A 24,601-nucleotide genomic window follows, 5' to 3' on the forward strand; every position below is an offset into this window, starting at 1 on the left:
TCACCCTCCTCTTCAGCTTTGGTCATGGTCACCTTTTAAGACATTTAATGTTCCATTTCATGGGATCAAGAGCATGATAATAACAAGATCCTCGGGCTGGGGGCAGCTGGAGCCAGCTAAAGGTTCTCTCCTGCTGAACTTCCTTGGGTTGATCGGGGTGGCCAAAATTCAGGACTAAATCAATGGCTCAGACTCAAGATTTTGAAATTCAGATGGTAAATGCACACAGGACTGGCAATACAACCAGGTGGCAACATGAGAGTGACGGCACTGCAGATCTGATGAGATCTGAACAGCAGAGTTTCTTCAACTGGAATTATTTTTCAGACATTTTCTTTCCAGAGGTTTTATATTCAATTAATTTTCTTACAGAAAATAGTATTAAAAAAAAAAAAAAAACAAACAAAAAACAAAGCCAAAACAATTGTTTTGTGTTTTGTCAGAAAATAAGAAGTGGGAAAGGAAGCAGTTCAATGGTCCAGCAGCTCCCTGAGCAGAACCAGCCCTTTCTCCCTGAGCTGATGTCCCACACTTGAACAGCCAAGCAACACCAGACATGAAAACTGAATAACTGAGGTATTCTAGATGTTAATTCTTCTTTATTTCTCATAAAAGCAATGTGGAATGTAAATTCCACTCAAATGACAAGCTGACCCCATGAATTAAAACTCCAAATGGTTTTATAAAACAATTACATCAGCAAGTGTGTCATTTTTTGGGACCTTGGAAAGGATTTCAAAGTACATACAAAACCCTGGTCCTGTCAGTAACTATAAAAAATATGCAACAACAGGGAAAGGTCTCAGCAAAGTGGGAAAAGCACAGATGTGCAAACACAGGAAGCAGAAATGTGTATGTGGCTCATTCACTTGTTTGCCAAAGTGTCGTTACTGCAGTACATTATTTACAGATAAAAAATAGCATATCCTTGCAGTCATGTGGTGTTGCTGGCTCCTGAATTTCCTGCTTATCTGACAGGCTAACCAGCAATTCTGGGCAGAAATAATTTGGCTACTTTGGTAGTCAGCTCTTGGCCCAGGAAAACTGCTTTATTCAAAGAAAGAAGCAGCCAGACAGGAAAATCAGCTCTCAAGGTTGGTGTTTTTCTGCTTCGTTTTCAGATCCAAGAGTGCTGAAAGTGGGAGAGGTGGAAGTGCTGATGTGATCAGACAGGCAGGTTATGGTGAATAAACAAACCCTGCTGTCCCCCCTACATTTCTGGGTTAATTTGATGCCGCCTCCACAGCTCTGACTTTTCAGAGGGTGCAGGATGAGAGCAGCACAGCTGGAGGGGCTCCCTGGTGTCCTTTGGTCCTGAGCTCTGCCCTGTCCCCTCCTTGGTGCCACGGGGAGCAGAGCAGAGCAGCTGGAGGGTGTTCAGAGCTGCAGCCAGCTCCAGGAATCTGGAAAAACCATAGAATTGTACCCAGAACCTGCAGCAGCTGCTGCACAGGACTGGCCCTGGGTTTGGGAATAAAGCAGGAAACTTTCTGGAGGGGTTCCTCCTCTGTGGGAACCCCAAAAAAGATATGCTGATGGGGGAAAATGTTGTGGTTTTGGTCATTTCTAAAAGCAAAATAAATAATCTAGAAATCTTTGGGTTGCAAAGGACCTTAAGGATCATCTCTGCCATGGGCAGGGGTGACACTCGCTGGAGTAGCTTGTACAGGAAATGAAGAATGGATAAACACTTCAGTAGATTGCAATACCTCACAGTCATGTTTAAATACTGAGAAATTTCACCTCAGACAAGCACAGAAAGGACATGCAAACTCCTCTGTGTAACACTGGGGCATGCTGAGAGGCTCTACAAAATTTACAGGTACGGGGAAATGCCAGGGGATGTTTGCACCCAGCTCCTGTGGGGTCACCCCTGTGCAAAGGGGAACAGTGTAGGAACAAGCAGAGCTGCAGGGGAGGAAGAGACATCACCTAAACCTAGTGTGGTAAAAAAAAAAAATCAATGTCAACCTTAAAACTGCACAGGAATATTGGAGGGACAATTAGCACTGGGTGGTGCAAAGCAACAAGATAATGAAACTGCATATATTCTTTTCTCTTTAAAGTGTTAGCAGGACATCGAGGTGAAATTGAAATATTTTTCTAATTTATTATAGACATTTATTATTGTTATTATATTAATTTATTAATAAATTTGGGGAAGATTAAACCCCAATATGCAAATGGACCAAACTCATAAAAGTGTGAAACCCATGGTCCATTTTGGGTGTAGCCCCTGGGGGCTTGGTCTGCCCTAAATGTACCTGAAGGCCCTTCAATAAATAAAACTGCTTTTTATTCCCTTCACTCTGTCTGGCCTCTGTTTTTAGTAGTAGTCCTGATAAAAGGCATCAACACCCCAGAGCTTTTGCAGTTAAAAATTCCAATTATGAATGTAACCTCCTGATAGCCCTGAGGAGTGGCTCTTTCTTCTTCTCCAGCTTCCTCAGGACACAGAAACTGGTCAGCTTTCCCCCTCTCCCTTCCCTTTTCTCCCCCAGATGACCCCAAGAGCACCTGCAGCAGCCAGAGCTGGCACAATTAATTAAGTTAATCATTCCCTGTGATCCTGCAGTGCTGCTTGGTTAAATCTTTGCATTCTTCCTCCTGGGATTATAGCCATTTTATAGATTTGTGCTCGGGTTTTTTGGATGCTGGAGAAGCCAGGCTGCTCCAGAGCTCCTCATCTTCTCAATCTCTGCATAAACACTTTTCCATAAGCAGCACTCTTGTTTCACTGAGCAATAGCAGCAAATCGTTGCATTTCTAAGAATTCTGAAAAATAAAGTTCCCAGGCTTTCCCAGCTGTAAAACCCTGAGAAAGGCTTCTCTTCCCTTTCCTGCACTCGGGTTTCTCTGGCAGAAGTGTGGCTGTTACACAGCAATTTTCTTTCCATGTTTTTAAAGTGGCTGATTTTAATTTGGATGTATTTTACCCTGCAAATCCTCTCAGTCAATATGGAATTACATAAAGCAGCTTTTTGAAGAGAAATCGTATCTGGAGAAGTTTCCACTCTGTGTGTGTGTGTATTTTACACAAACTATTTACTTTTTTATGTCTTGGTGGCACTATCATTTTTGATGACCTGTGCTCTACCAGACTGACCTCAAAAACATAAAATGAAAAAAAAAATGTAATAGTTTTGTTCCTTCCACATCAAGGGTGATGCTTTCAAATAAAGACAGGGTGGATAAAGTTTACTTGGATGATGGAGGAAAGCAATCTTTTTTCTTACCTCCAAAAAGCTGAAAATAGGTTGGAAGTGGCTTAGGAATGTGTTCCCTTCATAAAAATGGAACATTAAGAAAGGGAAGATATTGTAAAATTTATAATAAAAAGAGATTTGTGTAGGTTTATCTGGAAAGGGCAGTAAAGTTTCCAATCATGAGTGAATGCTAAATGCTCTTCCAGAAGGGATCATCAAAACTTCCCAACTGCTAATCATGAATAGAAGGTGAATTCTTTGCATGTGCAACACAAAACCTGAAATAAAATGCAATTATTGACTTCAGCTCTCCGTTATTCTCAAAAGGGTAAAAGTACTGTGTAAGCTGCAAAGCTCCCAAACACATTTTTAGAAAAATGAGGTGGTTTAGGTGTCCTCCACCAAGCAGCATTATTTCTAATGCAAATGAAAATAATCCAGAGTCCCACATATAAATTTTGATTTTCGGAGATCATCACCTGACAATGGAAATGAAATATTCAGCTTTGTTTTCTGCCAGTTCCTGCTGCCGTGGTGCCTATGAAATAACACCTCCAAGAGAACTTTTTGGCTGGATTGATCATTAATGAATTTATGTTCTGAATATTGAGAATTCATAGTATTCAGGATTTTTATCTTACTTTTTTTGCCTGGGATGTTTGAGTCAGGTTTCTCTGCCCACTGTGCCCATGGCTGCTGTCACCTTCTGGGACATGGCGCAGCTGAAATGGTCAAAAAGGGGCAGAACCTTGTGTAAAACTGCTGATATGCTTTTTGGACTCTTGATGCCCTGAAGACATTCCTGTCTGCTCCTTCAGAACGTTTTCCATATTTTCTGTCTCAGGACTGAAGCAATTCAAAATCAAGAGGATGTGCAATAACACCAAACATTTATTTGGACTCCATCTTTTTTGCCATGAAACATTGGGGTGATTTTGAAGAATAAGCAGACACTTTTACTGAGTAATTTAATTTATTTTTTTTTTTTAACAGCCAAACACCCACCTCTGAATCCATTAGTATCTCTATTGGTAGACTCATAAATCTTTATCTGAATGAAAGTCCCTCCACTGTTTTTTCCAGTTGGCTCCATTTGCTGCCTTATTTTCATGCTGAACATCTGCACACATTCGTGGTATCACTTAAACCTTCAAGACAAAGTTTACTTTGGATTTAAAGAATCTTTTTGATGCCATTCATTCACACATAACAGCAACATTTTCCACAGCACCAGCATGGCTCCTAGTTTTTTTAAAAAATATATATACAGGGGAAAAAATATGTTTTATCTACCTTGCAGAGCTTCAGACTGGCAGGATGTTTAAAAGAAAAAATGTCTTTGTCCTGATTTATGAGAAATCACAAGTAATACAGATTCCCCCCTGGGGATATTTCTGGTGAAGTGGAAGCACGTGGAGATTGAGCTCTTTCCTGGTGTACCCTCTCTTGTGGGTGCTGCTACAATTTGGGGCACAGCAGCTCAGGAGCCTGAGCTAAAGCAAGCCCAAGGATTTATTGCAGAAGAGAAGTGCAGAATATTTGCTGACTAAGCCAGGAATTCTTGCATTATGCCAGGGATTTAAAGGGACAAAAAAAATCCATCCCAGTAGCAAATCTTGGGGCACTCCACATTAACCTCTCTGTATGTCAAAAATTAGATCTTTCTTCTCCTTTGTTTTCCCTATCTCACCAATGCAGTGATACCTGCAGTTTTCAAATTTCCCTAATAGGTTTTGGGGATGGATTTGGTCAAAAGCCTTCTGAAACCAGCACTGGAGGATCTCCTTCAGCTTGATTTTATTCTGTGGACCTTCCTGATGGCACTCAACAGATCAGTGGGGTGAGATTTTGAACGAGTCCAAAGGGAGGGAGAGGATTTGCCCCTCTTTCCCCACTTTGTAGATATTCTGGAGTTAAATATTCACATTTATCTGCCCATCTGAGACTCTGAACTTGACATAGCAGCAGCTGCTTGTCGATAATTTAGACAGGAGGAAATCTGAGAACACCCAAGGTATAATTACCCTCTTCATGGAAGGACAGATTGGTGAAATAGATGGACAGGAGCAGGCTCTGAAGGGCTGCTGTGATTTTCAGTAGCTAAAAAATCTGGTTGCATCCTTCAGGAGACTATTTTAGGAGAGAAAACCACTGTGCAGCACTTAATCTGCTACTGAAGTTGTGCTCTACAAGCCAGGACAGCCCCGGCTCCCACCTGGGAGCTGAATAACCTGAGTTGTGTTCCTTGTGTTCAAACAACTCCTGATCTGCTGTATTCCCACCGAGGTGCATGAAAGAAAAGGATTCTTCCTCCTTCTTTTCAAGCTGAGCTAAAAGCTTTTTTCCTTGGAGGGCTTTGAGGGAAGGTAGGAGATGGTGGGTGTTGCATTGGCTGAGGAGGAAAGCACACAACGTGGAAAAACTCCTCAGCACCGGGGAAAAGTTCAAGGGTAGCTGGGGAAGACTCCTAAAATTTTTGGGAATGTTAAGAGGAGAATAAGCAATCAGATTCTTAAAGATGTAAATTCAACTAAATCATCTCTAAATGTGACTGTCGGTTATTTGCTCTAAATCTAAAGATTTGGGGTCCTGGTTTGTGTTGTGTGGTGGAATGGTCACAACAAACCCCTAAAACTGCTTTTATCCAATTACCTGTGTTTCTGAGGGAAAGAATCAGGATCCAGCCTTGAAACTTTGCCAGGTTTGCTTTTTCCTTTATCACATGGGAGGCTGGCTGGTGGAGGGTTATAAAGCAAACCACAAGGAAGTTTTCCACATCTCATGGTGTTTTCCACAGCTCATGGCATTTTCCACATGGATCTGGCACCAGGTGTTCTGGACTCCAAATGTTTGAAAAAGTGCTCAGATCAACTCAAGGAAGGCAAACCTCTGGGTGGAAATAGGAGACAAAAACATCACCTCTTACTGAGATGCAGGATTTTGTTGGCTAGAAAGTTTTACTTGTGTAATCCCATGCTTGGCCTGCTCTTCTACTTCTGCAAACTTCCCCAACATTTGGAGAGAGCCCAACAGAGGCATTATGGTGATCAGAGGGATGGAGGAAAGGCTGGGAGAATTGGGATTTTTCAACCTGGAAAAGAGAAGGCTCTGGGGAGAATTTATTTGGCCCCTTCTGAAGGAGGGCCTAAAATAAGGGAGGGGGGGGAATTTTTGTAAGGACATGGAGTGACAGGAAAAGGGGGAATGACTTTAAAGCAAGAGAGGGGAAGTTTAGATGGGATATTGGGAAGGAATTCCTCCCTGGGAGGGTGGGGATGGCTGGGATGGAATTCCCAGAGCAGCTGTGGCCATCCCTGGATCCCTGGCAGTGCCCAAGGCCAGGCTGGACATTGGGGTTGGAGCACCTAGGACAGTGGGAGGTGTCCCTACCATAGCAGGGGTGGCACTGGGTGATCTTCAAGGTCCCTTCCAACCCAAACCATCCTGGGATTTCATGATTTGTTGATTTACCTTTGTTTAGATTGTGCATGGCCATTCTTGAATATTCTTTATTTAATGAAAACTGTAATTACTCCTGTGCAGTTAACACATCTCTTTAGTCAGACAGAGTGGGAAAGTAACTCTGGGTCACTCCACTGCCTGAGGTGCTGAGTCCTGTAGGAACAAATCTGCTCAGTTTTGCTGTGGTGTACTTAGAAAACATGCAAAGGGAAACCTGAAAAATTTATTTTGTTTAGAAGTTTGCAATAAAAATAAATAGGTTGGGTATAAATTATAAAAACCTGACAGTTTTTGGGTGAGCTGTGCAGTGTTTACATCCTAAGGTTATGCTGATGGCTGATTTATTTTTAATTATTTTGTTTTTATTGTTTTATTCTCATTATTTTAATACTTTTGATTTTACTGTTTATTTTTATTCTTTTTCCTACCCGAATTTCAAGGCCAGCAAACACTGCTGGTGGCTTTCAAAGTGAGCCAAAATCCAGAGAAAAATACAGAGCTGTATAATCACAAGTGAAAATGAGTCTGAGGGAAGTGGTTTTCCAGGATTTCAGGGTCTTCCCAGAAAAACTGCAGCCAGGAGCTGAGCACAGCTCTGTGGTGATGTGCATTGCTTAAGGGCAACAGCACAACCTGGTGGTTTCTGGTTATTCCAGTGCATCAGGATCTGCACAGGAATTTCCCTGCCCCAGAACCCGTTGCCTGAACAGAACTGAAGCCTGTTTTCATTAATTCCTTTGTAAGGTTCCATTTTACCCGAGGTTTTCAGAGTAAATAGAAACCAGCAGACTGCAAGGGCATCTACACAAAACGATGAAGTAACAGGTCCCTCCCAACATCCCTCATTCTGAAGGTGCTGCATATGTCTGAATTTTGCTTTCAAGATAATAACTAGAGGGATATAACAGAAAAAAATATTGCAATATGTACTATGCAAAATCAGGGGGAAAAAAGGACAAAAGGAAAGTGTGAGCAGAAAAAATTGGAAGTTTTTCTTGCTTTTTCTATTATGACAAAACCAAGCAAGGTATATAATGCATTTGCATAGACTGAATATTCAGACACCAGTAATAATATTTATTCTCTTTCTTCTGTGTCTTCAGGGTAAGTGGCATTGGTCAGAGTGTAACTTCTGAGGTGGCAGTGAAATGAAACGGGTGGCAAATTGCTCAGAAAGAATTTTCAAATAAAATTAATTACATTTTCTGTTTTGCTTGGATGTGAAGCTCAGGCTGTGTGATTGCCAGCAATGCAGATGTGGATGCTGAACAAAATATCTTGCAAACTACATGTTCAGTTCATTTTCTGATCATGTGGGATGGGACAAATGCCACTGACTGTGACTAGAGAGAGGTTTCCAGTCTAGCACTGGCACTGCTCCTGACAGTGGGCAAAGCTTTTTCATGGAATAATAGAGTTATAGAATGGTTTGGGTTTGAAGGCACCTTTAATTTCATCCAATTCCACTCTTACCATGGGCAGGGACACCTTTCACCACCCTGGGTTGCTCCAAACCTCATCCAGCCTGGCCTTGGACACTTCCAGTCACTGGGAGTCCCTGAGTTAAGCTCAGTCCTGCTTAACTTGATACAAAGAACCTTTAATTTCACCTATGTGGCTTTGGAGCTGAGAGCAAAGGGATTTTCAAAGCCACTGGAGGACTGAAGTGCTTTGGGGCAAAAGGTTCATTGTTTTTATGCAGTGAATATTCCTATAGGATTGTCTCCACATGGGACTTGATGGTTGGACTTGATGATCTTAGAGGTCTCTTCCAACCTCAGTATTCTGTGATTCTGTGATTCTGTGAATGCTGAGGTGACTCATTGCTTCCTCTTTGTCCTTTAGCCCAGTCCATGGCTGAGGAATGACTCACAATCAGTCTCAAGAAAGCACTGGAGTCCACTGGAGGTGTGTGTGATTCATGCATTTAAACTGACTATGAAGCTTTCTCTTAAGCTCTCTCTTTTTCCTTACGTTATTGTGAAACAATGTATATGAATTCTGCTGAAAATTTGTGAAAATATTATTCTGCTTTGGTTTATTGTTTATTGTAACATAAATAGGACAAGAAGGAAGGAAAGAAGGAAGGAGGGAAGGAGGGAAGGAGGGAAAGAAGGAAAGAAGGAAAGAAAGAAAGAAAGAAAGAAAGAAAGAAAGAAAGAAAGAAAGAAAGAAAGAAAGAAAGAAAGAAAGAAAGAAAGAAAGAAAGAAAGAAAGAAAGAAAGAAAGAAAGAAAGAAAGAAAGAAAGAAAGAAAGAAAGAAAGAGAAAACATTTTTCTTCTTTTCCTTGAGTTCCTACTGCTGTTCCCATATTCACAACCTTTCCCTGTATCCCACTGAGGCCCAGGGAGATAATGCAGTTCCTGAATCCCTCTGGAGCAGCCAGGGGGAGGATGCTGAGCTGTGCCTCAGCTAATCATAACCATGGACAGAAACCAAACCCCTGAGATGGAAGCTGTCCCAGCTTCCCACATATCCTGCTCCAGACTGGAGAAACCAGAGTATTTTTCAGATGTCTAAAAACCCTTGGCAAGCACAGGGATGCCAGGTCTCCCTGCTTGACGTGCTTTGATCACTCTGTAATTATTTCCCATCAGTTCAGACACTGATTTGTGCTTTGCTCACAGGCAGCAGACAGTGTTGATACCTGGATGGAGAAGCTCAGATCAGCTGGGCTGAGCTGACATCTCCTCCTGCTGTAGGTGCTGGGTGATGCCTGGGGCAGCACTGACAGGGTTAATTCTCTCTCTCTCCTTTCCCTGCTATTTCACAAAGTTATTCCATATTTTCATTTTATCACAAAGGATTGTCAGGAATAATTTAATGTACTATCAGGGACATCTTCCTGTCATGGAAGGTTGGAAAAACCCTTAAAGCTGCTCGAGCCCAACCATTCCTGTTGTCACATTATGTCACAGTAGAAGCTGGCTTGTACTGAGCATTAATCTGGTCATAAATAAGAAACCCAGCCCAGTTCCAGGGACTTCACCCAAAAACATCCTTCCTAAGGTGCAAGCATTTCACTGCTCCAGGACCTGGGGGGCATAAAGATCAGACCAATGAGCTGTCTAGACCTGGGAGGTTTGAATTGCCTATAAAAGTAAGCTCTGAACAATAAAACACTGCTGGTGACCAGTGGAGGTCTGTTGGGTGTCTGCTGCTGGTAACATGTGGTGACCCCGATGTGATGAAGAACAGTCCAAGAATTGTGCTGAGAGCAGAGCAAAGGGAGACACAGGGCAGTGCCTGCAGAGCCTGTCCCCACAGCAAAAAACTGAAAAAAAAACAGAGAGGACAACCTACCTTGCAGCAAAGGCTGCAAAAATTACAGCCAAAGAGCTGTGTGAAATCAAAAAACTTGAGAAGCTGAAAATAGAAGAAAAACCCCACAGAAGATATACTTTGTACATCTAGATTTTGTCTCTGTGCAAGACTACCCAGTACTAAAGGTATGGAAACTTCTTGAGGAATGGGACGCAGACTATGATGAAAAAACATTATTAGTGTTAATAACATGGGTGAAAAACCATGGATTGGACACAGCTAAAGCATCTGCCTTTGACTTTAATGTCTGGGCATGCCCCAAGCCAACCTCTGAGAACACAGCCATGACTCCAGTGGGTGTGGCCATGCCCCAAACCAACCTTTGAGAACACAGCCATGACTCCAGTGGGCATGGCCATGCCCCAAACCAACCTTTGAGAACACAGCCATGACTCCAGTGGGCATGGCCCTGTCCCAAGCCAACCTTTGAGAACACAGCCATTACTCCAGTGGGCATGGCCATGCCCCAAACCAACTTCTGAGAACACAGCCATGACTCCAGTGGGCATGGCCATGCCCCAAACCAACTTCTGAGAACACAACCACTCCTCCAGTGGGCATGGCCATGCCCCAAGCCAACCTCTGAGAACACAACCACTCCTCCAGTGGGCATGGCCCCACCCCAAGCCAACCTCCATTGGTGGGTCTCGGAGTTGCATCACCAAGAGCTGCAGATGTCGAACCCAGAAGCAGAACCACTCCAACCGCCATGGCACGTCCTGGCACCACCACAGCCCCCCAGGGCCTTGCAACATCTCCAGACACCAAGGGTAATTTTGCCAGAGCGTGGCGAAAGCCCCTGCAGGCGGTAAAGAGCACACAGGAATGTTATAGGAACATTAGTAAACACTCCTGCCCAAAAAAAGGTATTGGCCACGTAGCACAGCTGCCTCTTGGAGCAGGTCACCCTCTCACCCAGCCCTGCGGGAAGGCAGAAACTCCCTGAGTATGGGCAGTGAAGAGGCAAACAAAAAACAATCTAACAGCTCCAGCCAAAGCAGTGACAGCCAAAGCAACGCCAAGTTCTTACTCCTCAAACCTCAGCAAAGCTTCACAGCCACCCTGCCCTCTGCTGCTTCAGCTATTCAAAGGTTCTCATGGTCCACAGACTAATAAACTAATGACGTGCTAAGGGTAAAGCTACAGAAAGGGTGTCACACAAGGGTTACAAATATACACAGCTGTTTACTAAATATGCCCTGGAATTCATAATACAATATTCATTATTGTAGTTTATGTTTACTAAAATCAAAATGAACAAGTCTCTGATAGCTGATTCTATTACACTTACTAATAAAGTATTACGTTTCTGCCTCAAGTATGGGCTACTGTGTATTAAAAATATCCTAGAATGTATGTTACTAAGTTTATTCATGATACTGTTATCATTACTCATTGCAATGCTACTAGATCAACCTAGAAACTCAAAGAATTTACTTGTTCTAATATTCTAGATCCATTAAGGCGTACAAATGCACATAAATTTAGTAATGTCATAAGAAAATTGCAGTTGCAAAGGAATCTGCCAGCTGTCATCACTTTAAGAACTAAAGTCACCTATTCAAGTCAATGAAAAATTTATAACTAATAACAAAAAGAAAAAAAAGTATATTATTTGCTCTGTTACCACAATGATTGAAAAATTTAAAGGCCTATATTTCTTTAATCATTCATAAGTTGTTCACATTAATTTTTTTTTGCTCCCAAATGCCACATTCAACCAGTTTTTGAACATTTTCAGGAATGGTTCCATTGCCTTTTACCCTTTCAGTGAGGAAATCTTTCCTGTTATCCAGTCAAACCTCCCCTGGGCCACTGCAGGCTGTTCCCTCTGATCCTGTCACTTGTCACCTGAAAAACAAAACCCAACTGTGTGTGATCCCCTTTCAGGTACCTGTAGAGAGCAAAATGTTGACAAATGAGTGTCAAACACCCACTTGGAAAACAATCCCAGTTTTCCTGCTGGGATAAAGGAAAATTCTCCTTTTTCCAGGCTAAATTGAAGGATAATAGAGAGGGTCTGCACTGTGTCTGCCCCCAAAAGTGAAAGCTGCTTTCAGTACACACAGATGGTGAATCATCCTTTACCCAGAGGAGTACAAATTCTGTCGTACAAATTCACTGTGTTCCCATATTTGTCCACCAAACTGTGTTCTCACTGCTGTAAATTTTGTATTAAATTATTTAGGTCAGCTTAAATTTGGAAAGCAACAAAACAAGCACCATTTTTTGCCTCATTTACATGTCTGTGGTTGCTGTAACACGGTTTGCTTCCTAAATTAAAGTGATGCAAGCAGTCTGCCAAGGAAATGAACGGCAATATTTTTTGGTTATATTTTTGAAAAGCTGGTTGTAATTCTCAGACATTAACCCAAAAATAGGTGGACACGTGGAGAATAAAAATTCAGATTTCTTCCAGCATGCACTGGATCTGTGGATGCTCTAATTTGAAGTTTCATCATTTTTCTTTGAATGAAGAGCATTTTGAGTCTTTGCTTAATGATTTAAGCATAACAATATCTGTGACCCTGTGATTAAGGCCTGCCTAATGGCAGGTATTGTCAGGATCCAGGGGATCACATTAAAAGCCATTAATAGCTCCATGCTGTGCTCTGACATGATGCAATCCAGCAGCTGCCCCATGGAGAAACACTCCAGGCATCGTGTCAAAGGGACACAATGCTAATAACTGGGTTAGGATGGGTTTATTTCATCCTGGTGGTGCCAGAGTCCTTCCTGTGCCTTTGGGCAGACTCCTCCTCAAGGCCTGCCCTCATCCCACCTCTTGTTTACACACTGAGATTCCAGCTCCTGCCAAAAACTCCAGACCCCATTTCTGGCTGGCTCTGTCCCAGGCAAACACCTCTCAGTTCCTCGGTGCTTCCCATAAACATTTTCACGCAGCTCTGTCAGCTCCTGACATTCCTGTGGGCTGACAAAAGTTGCTTTGTGGTTTTCCCTGGGTGGGTCCCACCTTTCTGCTCCCACCAGCTTCCCCTTGTCATAATTGGAAAGGTTTTTTTCCACTGAGGCTGCTCGTAGCTGATCATCCTAGCATGAATCCAGCCATGGGATGACCCAGCACAGCTTTCCAAGCAAAATGTTCTGGTGGTGCTAGCGCTGCAGGCCTCCTGCTTTCTTTTTATTTATTTATTTATATGTTTTTAACTTTGTATTTTTTTTTTTCTCCCACTCTGGAGAATCTCTGTGCTGATCCCAAAGACTGAATCCCCATTTTTTTGTGCACCAGATGCTCAGCACAAGCTAAATTCCCCCTGCCCAGGAACCTATCATGGTGACACCTGTCTCAGCATTAGCTGAAATCATTTGCATGGTGACACTCTGGGATCACCTAAGCCCAGAGGGACAATGATTTGGGAAGCATGGAAAGAGCTGGATCCATTCACTTACATTCCCTTTGGTCAGACACCTTGTTTCCTCTCTGTTCTGGTTTAATTGTCCCAGCAACATTTGATAAATTTTACTCCTTGCTCATCTTCTCTGAAATAGCTTCCAGCTTTCTCTATAAAACACTCAGATTCAGGCCCTTTCCTATCTCATGCACCAATAGTTAATTTTTGTACAGATTTTTATTGATTGCTTTTCTTGGTGTTATTTTATTTTGCTGTTTTATGGCTGCTGTTAACATTTACTAGAGGAATTAATTTATACTCTGCATGAAAGGACATCACTGCAGATATTTTGGCAACATTAATTGTGACTAAAATTTTGGGAGGGGGTTGTGGAATAAAAGGAGGAGGAGGAGAGGAAAGGCAGGATAGGAAGGTGAATAAATTGCTTTTCCCTTTTCAATGGTTAAATCCTAACCACTGGTAAATGGCCTTTCAGTGGGGAGGGCAGCTCATTTGTGATACAGGTACAAATGGGCTCAACCAGAGAAACAACCCCACAGGCACTTCCAATTCTTTGTGTGACATTCAAAACCTCCGATGTTTTCAGCAGCTGATGATGCTATTTGCCCTTTTTTTTTGATTTTCTTTTGTGTGAACATGAAAATTAAAATCACTTGAACACTTTCACTGAGCAAGTCCTCGCCATCGTGCTTTATTCCTCCAGGGGCTCTGGGAAATAGACTGAGTCTTTTCCAGCTTTAATGATGCTGTGATTTTGTTTTATGGAAGCTGAGGGAAAGCAATCCATGTGAAACTCAGCAGCACCCACCCGCCCACCTGTGGGCTTTCTCCAGTGTGAGCAAGTTGTTGCTTTGGCAAAAATGAAGGCACGGGGGTTTGTGCCATGAGGTTCCATCTGTGCTTTCCGAATCCACTTCCAGACAGAGCCCTCACTGCATCTCTCATTGGGGTTGATTATTGGGCACACAAGATTCTCAGCTGTGCTGGTGGCTCCAACAAGAAGCACTGGCAGCTCCTGGGTGGGCTGATCCCAAATGGTTTTCCTTCCCCAGGGGTAGCTGCCAGCTAAGGAGCCGAGAAATATTCCAAATAACATATTTTGGTTATTGCCTGTAGTGACTTCTAGAAAATGCAGCCTCTGAATCCCAAAGGCTGACTTCTGTTTACTGTGGGGAATGGGTGGAAATGATGCTTTTAGTCAAGATTACCATCAAAAGATCTTTATTTTTAGTGATATATTGAGACAAAATTAGAAAACTGCAGCTATAACAGTGGGGTATTTAAAACAAACCAAAAAGGATGGTTGTGTCTCTAAGTTCTGGGTGTCTGAATGCAATCTAGTCTTTTCTTATGATCTTAGGTGCATATTTCAATTTCCCAGGCTCCTTGGTCTGACAACTTAAACAGAAAGTCTTTCAGGCCCTGGACTCTCTTCATGCATTTTGTACTGAACTTGCCTCCAGGCAAAAGGAAGAGAATGAGCAGAGAATCAGAACATTCCTGCAGCCACTAAAACTCCTCTCCCCAGCCAAGATCCACGAACTCTGCCAGGTTCTCCAGCACTGCACTAAAGTTTTCCTTTCCCGTTTTGACCTCTTGCAACTCCTGCTAAGGGAAAGTACGCTGCAGAATCATTTTTGGAGTGGAAATGCTCTGACGTGATAGAGGGCAAGAGATTGGAAAAGTTGGTGATTTAGGCTAGTATGGTTTCCATTGTGCAAACAAAAGTGGGAGGAAGGAAAGAGGTTTATGGGGTGCATGAACCATCAGGGATCTGCACAGGGCAGGATGATCATGAGCAGAATGTACTGTTATTAAAGGTAAGTCTAACTTTATAATAAAATATTTCCTAATAGTTCTACATGGACAAGCTTTGGAATCAATGTGGGCTCAATATTTTCGATTTGTGTCCTCAAAATCCATACTGAGCATCGTCTTTTGCACATCATCTTACCTTTCACTTAGTGTTATGTACCTAATGTATAAACATACAGCAACACCTGAGGGAGTGTCCTGTCTTTTAGCAGGAAGCCACCTGTTCTGCCAGGGCTGTTTTTTCAAGCAGATGGTCCTGTGATGGATTATCCTCTCCTCGCCCATCGCGGTGTCTTCCCGAGAAATTTGCACAGATGTTTATAATGAGGTTTTCCTGCTTGCACAACATTTGCACATCCACAGGACAAAGTGGCCTTCTGCTGAAAAGCCACCCAGCCTGAGGAGTTTGTTTCTGTGCTGGGGAAAAGCTTTTCCAGGCCTGTTTCCCAACGGGATCTGGGCATGACCCTTTGGAAGAGATCAGCATGTGGTGCCGCAGTGGTAACAAAATAAGCACAACCTCTTCCAGGCTCATCTGTTACACACAAAGTGATATTTCTTTCATGAAACAAAAAAGCCAAAAATATCAAATCTGCTAGGAAATTATAGAAAACAAAGGGAAAATGGCTCTGGAATTTTTTTTTTTTTTTGTAATTATGAGGAAAAATAAAGTGTGTGGTGATGTTGACCAACACATCACAGAATCATTTAGGTTGGAAAAGCCCTGGAAAATCAAGTCCAACCACAAACCCAGCATTGCCAAGCCCACCACTAAACCATCTCCAAGTGCCACATCCACACATCTTTTAAATCCTTCAATCCCTGCTGTTTTCCTCCTGCTGGAGAACTTTTGGGAAGGTGCAGCCTGGCTGTATGGGGGCTGCAGTGACCTCTCAAACGTCCTCTCCACAAACCTCAGACCTACAGCAGGGCACCAGTGGACCTGAGGCTTTATCTCATGACAAACTCTCAATTATTTCCACTAAAATCCATGGGTATGACATATCCAGGAGCCGTGACCCTTTTATGGGATTGCAGACTGGGACACGCTGGATTTGTTCCCTCTGTAACTTCCCACCCACAGGTCCCAGCAGGTCCTGGTGTCAGGATCAATTTTTTCATTCCTATTTTCACCGTGCTGGATGAAATTGGAATCTGAAAACTGCAGTGGCTTAGGCTGAACCTTTGAAGATCCTTATGGCATTTCCATCAGAGATGTCATCTCTCTTGTGGGTGCAGAAACTCAAAGGCAGAGGATCATGTTAGACAAAGACTAAAATAGTGAGAATTGGGAGGACTGGGAAGAATTCCCACTTCTCAGATACAAACTCTATTTAAGAGATTCAAATGAGCTCATTGATCCACCAAACCTCTTAGTTATTTGCAGAGTTTTGGTATGGGAGGGCATAAAATGGTGAATTTCAAGCTGCTGTTGTTAGGTGACCATGGGAATTCAAATATCTTTATTTTAAACGATTAGAGCTTTACTATCTATAGGAAATAAACAGGAAACAGAAAGGGAAAAAAGTCATGGAGAAAAATCCTAACTTATAATTTAATCAGTTTTTTTCTTACTAGCTAAAGACGAGGCTTCAATAATGGCATGCAAGTCATGTTGAGCACACATTAATCATTTTTATTTTCTTCATTGAACCTGATCACTAAAAGGCAAAATATGGAATTATGTAATGCCACAAGGAAATAAGAGTATGCTAACACTCAAAACAACAACAACAACAACAACAACAATAATAATAATGTTCACTGGCTGTATTTTCTCAGTGGCTCTGATTTCTCCAAGATATGTATACAAGTACAGACCATAATTGTGCTAATAAAGAGGAAATTATACTGATCTATAATTAGAGTAATAAGGAGAAAGGTACAGCAGATCATAATTGAATCAATAAGGGGAAAATATAATCATGTTTAATGGCTTACATGAGTGTTAGTGTCTTCTGTATACTTAATAAATTGGTACCCATTTTCATGGTGTGTATCTGAAACACCTTTCCTGATATGATCAAATTACCCTTCAGTTCTATTGTTGGGCATTTCTGCTGGCCCTGGAACCCCTCTGGGATGAGGCTTTTTGGAATAAGCAGAATAATAGCAGAATTTCAGATGGGTTTGACCATGGGCTACAATCATCTGTAGCAACAGTTCATCCCTGTCAAGGTTTATGTAGGGTGTCCCTGGTTTGAATCCATGCATATACACATGGGCATGGTTATACAAGGTGAAATTTGGAAAAAGAAACACAGAAATGGTTGAGAGGTGTAACCCTTCGGGGTCACTGTGTTTGGACATGAAAAGATGCTCTGCAAGCAGGATGAGCTCAAAGGACAAGGCAATGATTTATTTCCTAATATTCACAGTAGAATAACATCTCTGCAAACCCCAGAGCTGAGCATCAGTAATTCCTTACTGCTGCTGCTGAGCTCCCACCTTCTGCGGGCTTTTTTTTTTAACCTGAAAATTTCACAGCTCGCAGCTTTGATGTGTTTCCCTGCGAGTCCTTGAGCTGCTAACTGTCCCCTTCTCAGCAATCTTCCCCCTGTCTGCAGTGTGACCTTTTGGAGCCCGTAGAGCTGGAGTTTACTTGTTTCCCTCACAGCTTTTTCTCACCACGGGGTGGTTTGCTCAGAGGTTCGAGCCAAGGTCACGCAGATGCTCGGTGTGGAAATCCAGCCAGGGAGCAGAGAGAGGGCTGAGCCCTCCCAGGGGAGTTTGCCCAGGCTGAGGTTTAAAGCAGCCTCCCCACATCTTCACAGAAATGACATCAAATAACGTTTGGATATAATTGTCTTATTGATTTCCCTCTCAAACATTAAAAAAAAAAATAAGGATGTTTCTTACTTTTACATCCCATGAGCATGTAAATATTTCCTCAGACATGCCCACTCTTGCTGTGTGACATCCTTTACTTTGAGGTGAAACCTTAGCAAAGATTTTCAGCCCAGTTATGCTGGTGCTGTTTTTGAGCTGTGGATGGCTTAGAAGGGCAGGACCAAATCTGGTGAATGGGATGTTCGTGTGCAAGGTCAGAGAACACCTTTGGAGAGAGGCTCATGTTTTCCACCAGAAACGTCTGAAAATGTATTTCTCCACATATTTTTCTCTCTCAAAGATTTCTCAGCTCTGCTACGTCCTGAAGATTGATGGAAAGAGAGAATTTACAAGAGTGATAGGACAAGAGGGGATGGATTCACTGTGAGAGAGAGAAGGTTTAGGTGGGATATTGGGGAGGAATTGTTCCATGTCAGGGTGCTGAGCCCTGGCACAGGTGCCCAGAGCAGCTGTGGCTGCCCCTGGATCCCCATCCCAGGCCAGGTTGGATGGGGATTGGAGCAGCTGGGACAGTGGAAGGTGTCCCTGCCGTGGCAGGGGTGGCACTGGATGGGATTTAGTCCCTTTTTTGGTACCTTTTTTTTTTTAGTCCCTTCCAACCCAACCCTTCTGTGATTCCGTGATTGGGTGGTAATATGGAATGTGTGTGACTTAGAATATTAATAATACTTAGGTAGCATCCTGAGGGGCAGTTAATTGTGAATTAAATAATAAAAAATACTATAGTTTTACAGTAAATATTTTTATGTATTTCCATATATATTTATATATTATACCTATTTTTCTCTAAGCTTCTTAGACTAACAAATATAAATTTTCCTCAGAGCTGAACTTTGCTTTCATTTCTTCGGACACTTGGACATTTCTTTGATCAAAGTCCCCATGTCAGTGTGACAATAATTTCACATGTACATGTGAAATAACAAAAAGACACTTTCATATTTTGTGGCGATTTTTAAGAACCTTGCCCTGAATAAAAAAAATGACATTACCTTATAAAACCTCATTAGATAGATGGAGATATTAAAAAGTAAAAAAAGGCAAAACCTGTGAGTAAAAATACATATATGTATGTATGTGGGATATATGTATTTATACATATATGTATACATATATTTTAAATTTATATATATATAAAATATATATATATATATATTTATATGTATTTATGTATATATTTATACATATATTAATAAATACATATATGTATGTATGTGGGAGAAATATTGCGTATATTATAATATATATTTTATTTATATATATATATAAAATATTTCTCCCACTAGTTTGCACCTCCTTTTCTTCCACTCTCCCATAGGGTCACTGAGGAAATGACGACTCTCCACACAATTACTGAGGGCATTAAATGTATTTAATCTCTAATTTTTGCCCAGGTATTTTTAGCAAGCTATGTAATAACTAAAAAGGACTGTTTCCTCTCACAGCACACAGTTGTGAAACTTTAATTTATATGTTAATTTTTTTAATTAAAGGGGGAAAAATATAGAATTTGGCTTAGTTTTCTTTAAAAGTGCAGCACAATAGCCTAACATTAGGCTGAAGGACAATAGTGGAGAGGTGTGACAGTTACCTGAAGACATCCAGGCAACCCCAAGGCTGAACCTGGAATTTCTTGGTGCCTTGGAAACAGCCTGAGACTGTGGATTTGCTTATCCCAGGGTCACCTTGTCAGAAAACTCCAATTTTTGCATTTGGTAAAGCAGTGCCTCGGAGCAGGAGGCTGCTGCGGGTGCCCTGGGCTCTCTGAAGAGGAGCAGGGAGGGGAAGGCACAGCCCTGACAGCAAATGAAGGAAAAAAATGTTTGAAATCAGATGGAGCCAGGAGCAGCATTTTTAATCTTTGAGTCTCCTGCTGCTTCTCTGCTTCTCAAGGCAAAGAGGTTGAGAGCACAAGTATGGTCATAAGCATCTGAAATTTGCCTTAAAGTGGCCTGTAACGAGATTTAGGGTTTATGATTCATCCCTCTGATGTAACAGAAATGAAGGAAGTGTGTGTCACCTGGCCTCGTCTCCAAATGGGCTGAGGAGGCAGCAGAGAAAGGCAGCAAATGCTGAAACATTGACAACTCCCTCAGTATGAGTAGCACCGTTTAGTGTTTCCTGCACTTGAAAGGTTTTGATCAGCAAGAGGTGTCACCAGAAATAATTCTGAATGAATTTTATTACTTAAAAAATTATATTGTAAAAAAATTAATTATTTAATATTTTAATTATTATTAATATATTTTATTATTAATTTTATTATTATTACACTATTACATCACTATTTTATTATTAAATATTTCTATTTAACTGCTGAGTTAACGGTCTTGGTTAGGAATTCTGCAATCTCACTGTATTGGACAGTTCTGTGCTGAAATTTTAGGGATTTTTCATAGAATTATGGACTCCTCGAAAATCTTGGGTTGAAGAGATCCTAAAAATCAGCCAGTTCCAGCCCCTGCCATGGTGGTTTAGGTTTATAGTGGGACATATTCTCACCAGTGAAAATATCAATGCAAAATACCTGTGGAAGGTCTGATTATAAAGGACGTGGTAAAATTACCAGGAACAATTAAATAATCCTGCTTTCTTGAACTTTCCTCAGTTAAAACACTAATTCCCAGTCTGGCTTTAAAAACCCCACTTGTAATCTCCATATTAAGGTCTATAAACTTCATCCTTAACTTTTTATTTCTGCTTTATTCCTGTTCTGTGCAGTGCCAAATATTGCTTTTGTGTAATTGAAACAGAGCTGTAGTTTGATTATTAAAAAGGGAAGGTAATTGTGTTTGGCTCTAAAGGGGGAAGCAAATGTGGACAGCAGGAAAAAAGAGGCTTAAATTGTGGAAAATTTTGTTTTGTTTGTTTGTTTGGTTGGTTTTTTTTTTCAGAGCAGAGCTAGAGAGCAGATGCTGCTGGGGCACAGCAGTCCCAGCTTCAAGGGGTGGATTTCTGGGTCCACGGGGTGGTTCAGGAAAGGGGGTTTGACAAGAATGTGTTTAAGGGTGTTGTATGGATTTTTTTTCTTTTTTCCACCCCTATGTTTTCACCTGTACCTGCAGAATTTTTGCATTTTCATGCTGTGTTGTAGGACACATCCCCCAGCCGTGGCTCAGCCTGGCTCTGCACCTGCAGTGTGGAATTCTGGTGGGAACAATGCTCAGGAGGCTCAGGAAAAAGGAGGGTGTCAGGTGTGCTCAGCACCACGGGTGATTTCCTTTTTGAGGCTTAAGAAAAGAGAGCAAGCAGCATGTGGCACCACATGGGTCACATTTTTGACCCTAAAATCAGAAGGGGACTATACAGATCTGTGCCACAGCCTGGATGGGCAGGAGCCAAGTGATGCAGCTGGTGCTTGACATGTCCAGGCAGGGCACATTTCTGTTTTATCTGCCACAGCTGTTAAAACCAATAATAAATACTTATTTACAATGAAAATCTGAAGTATGAGTACAGAAAAAAAAAAAAAATTACAGGTGAGAGAGTGCTCTGAGCAAGATGAAAGAGAGGTTTGGATTATTTACAATTCTATTTATTCTTTAAAAGCAGATGCCCCACGCTCAGAACAAATCCCTGCTGTGTTCCCCCAGCCCTGTGCCTGGTTTTGCCCAGCCTGGGGTTGTCCCTGGAGCATTTCCAGGGCTGCTCTGGGAGCAGATGTGGGATGGGAGGAAGATCAAGTGGCTGCTGCCAACTCTCGCGAGCTCCATGTCAGAAAGAGTTGATTATAATGTCAGCACTGGCCAATTTACGGGCTTAAAGCAGCAGCTGCACCGCTGCATTTCCCCCAGGGATCCCAAGATCCCCACTCTTAAAAACTTTGTAGTTTCTTGTAATAGGAGCAGGGTAAGTGATTCTCTCTTTGCACGTCTCTGCCTGCCAGGATAATTTGCGGTTCAGCTTGATTTGCGCGGGGATTGGGATCTCTGGGAACGCTCTGCTCTGCCCATTTGTTGCTCTCCGGGGGAAGCTGCCTCTGCTCTGCAAATGGAACAGCGTGTGTAGCAGACCTTGGCATTATTCAAGGGATCCTGGGCTAAGTAAATTAAGCTGAGCTAGAAATCACTTATTAATTCAACCATCTTTCCTATTTAAATAGCGATTATGTAGTCCGGCGTATAGATTTTTTGGCTGGGTAAAGATTTGCAAGGGAGAGGGAAGAGGCTTTGAAATAAATAGTGTTCCCTCGCTGAATAAGAATGCAAAAGTAGAGTCTGTTTAACTTTTGCTGGGGGAAACTACTACAGCAGCGGGTTTTTAGAATGTGCAAATACACTGCATGATGTAACTCTGCTGGGTTGGTGTGGATGAGCTGAAGCAATCTTCTGACCCTTTTACTCTCGTTGTAATCATCAAGTAATGTTTGTTTTGCTCCATTTGCTTTACATTGCTGAGTTTGGTTTAAAGCAGCATTAAAATCCTTATGAAATGTAATATTTGCCAGGCATTCAAGGTGTAGTAATAATCCTCTGTCACTTGCTACTTTTGTTAATATTAGCAGAGTGACCTGAGAGTAGATGAGTCCTCTCATTCAATAGCACAAAACTTCTGTGTTTTTCAAGCTTGATCCAGCTTGTTCTTTGAAATGCCAGAGCTAATTTAAAAGGAATAGAACGGAATTTTTTGGTGTTTTTTTTCTCACTGCTATTATGATCTAAAACTATTGCCTCTATATTTTGCAATGCTACATTGTTTATCCCATCTCTTTTTAATTAACAGGAACGTGCAGGAGGAGAATTAATTTTAATTAGCATTTAGGTGGATTAATCTTGAGGAAAAGTCTCTTGCTTTTCTTAGCATCATTTTCTCTTCATAATGACAATATTTTAAATACCTTATTATTTCCAGCTTGTTGTGGTTTGGTCATGATTAAATTCAGTGAAGTAAGTGTCACAACAACAGACTTATAGAAATAACTTCTCCCATCTCACAGTGGTACTGGGTGCTCCAAAACCCAACTGGATCCCTCCTCCATCCCTTCTCCATCATTATCCTTCTCCCAGCTTTAGTGGCTTTTCAGGATTTTGGGTCTGGATTTGCAGAGGGGTTGAGAGGAGCCCTGGGATGCTCAACACTAATGATTTTTTAAGCACAGATTTACAGAGCAAACCAGATCATTCTTCTCACCTCTCCTTCTATGGCCTCTCGTAAATCTTATTGAGAGAGTTTTAAAATGAAACGTGCTGTGTTAAAAAAATAATCCCAAGTCTGTGTTGGTTTAGCAGGCTGGAAATACTCAGCAAACCGGGTAAGCTATGCCCAGTTCTCTCAAAGACGGTGGGATTTAGGTTTGAATGTTTTAGCAAACTCGGGTGAATACAGGCTCTTGTTTTGGTCTTTGTGGAGGTTTGGGGTGGATATCAGACAAGGTTCTTCCCCCAGAGGGTGCTGGGCACTACCCAGGCTTCCCAGGGGATGGGCACAGCCCCGAGGCTGCCAGAGCTCCAGGAGGGTTTGGAGAACATTCCCAGGGATGCCCAGGGTGGGATTGTTGGGGTGTCTGTGCAGGGCCAGGAGCTGCACTGGATGATGAGCCCTGTGCTGCCTTTCAAACTCAGGCTATTCCCTGGCACAGAGAGAGGGGAGACAAAAGCCAGTGAATGTATGACTGAGCCTCCTGCCCATGCCAGGGCGAGTTGTCCTGACCCAAACTCTTTGAGACCTGCTGGACCCCGTGAGCTGACAAATCATATCTCTAATATTTAATCAAAAATGGGACAGTTGCAAGTTTCTGTTAGTCAAGCTGAATTCTTGGTGGAGTGTAAGACCAACTCTGATGTCTATTTCCCCCATTTCCCACCTCATCTATTTTATTTTAACAAAACATCCATAAATATTTGGCTCTTCTAAAATTTATATATTTTCTGTCTGTTTAGATGAATGCTAAAAATATTGTCCCTGAAGATTCCTCCCTGCTCCTTTGATGCTGTCTCAAAGTCAGGAGCCCCTTTGCACAAAATCTTCCCTTCCTCCCCTCTGCTTCATTTTCTTTCCAAGAACAGGCAAACAAGCAGGAGGAGCTCAAATTAGGCCACAGCTGTATTTTCCAGAGAAATTATCCTCATTCCTTTTAAGGACAAGAGTGCTCCTCATTAACAAAGAATAGCCTGTTTAAAGGGACAGGACAAAGAATGGGGTTTGTGACAGGGAAACGGGCAAAAAAAACCAATAGAAGGATGCTTTGTTGAGCATTTTCAGATATGTAAACCACAGAAATATATTTATGCAAATAGGGTTTTTTTGTGAATTTTTAGTTTCAAGGATGGTGCTGATGTTTTATTTGAAAAGGCTGGGGTAAATAAGATTATTAGGGTGTTTAAATGTGACACATAATCAGCATTTATAAACTTAGCTTTAAGGTAATACGGATTATCACCTGGAAATGTTCACAGGAAGGAAAGAGCAGACCATACCCAAATTATTAGGCACTATCTTCATATATTCAAAAATCCTTGATGTTTTATCATTTTAATATGAATTCTAAATAGCAGAAGTATGACTGCTTCATATTACTGTGCTGGTTGTAAACTTGGTTAAGATGCTCTATGAAAAAAGGGTCTTAGAAG

General features: G+C 41.8%; 1 protein-coding gene across 4 annotated transcripts in view; it reads left to right on the forward strand.

The window, feature by feature from the left end:
• The first annotated feature begins 8,513 nt into the window (after positions 1-8,513).
• BCHE (butyrylcholinesterase) overlaps positions 8,514-24,601 on the forward strand; it is a 41,163-nt gene continuing 25,075 nt past the window's right edge. The window contains exon 1 of one of the 4 annotated variants that reach the window (XM_030280386.4): positions 8,514-8,576. Coding sequence is in view for 1 of the 4 variants with exons in the window: in XM_072933318.1 (XP_072789419.1) it covers positions 22,023-22,032 (10 nt within the window). In the remaining 3 variants the exon portion in view is untranslated. Of the gene's footprint in view, positions 8,577-21,695; positions 21,882-21,929; positions 22,076-24,601 lie in introns of those variants that run through there. The other 3 variants (XM_072933319.1, XM_030280387.4, XM_072933318.1) reach the window with 3 other exon arrangements.

The sequence above is a fragment of the Taeniopygia guttata genome, chromosome 9, assembly GCF_048771995.1.
Source record: "Taeniopygia guttata chromosome 9, bTaeGut7.mat, whole genome shotgun sequence".
In the NCBI taxonomy this organism is placed as follows: domain Eukaryota; kingdom Metazoa; phylum Chordata; class Aves; order Passeriformes; family Estrildidae; genus Taeniopygia; species Taeniopygia guttata.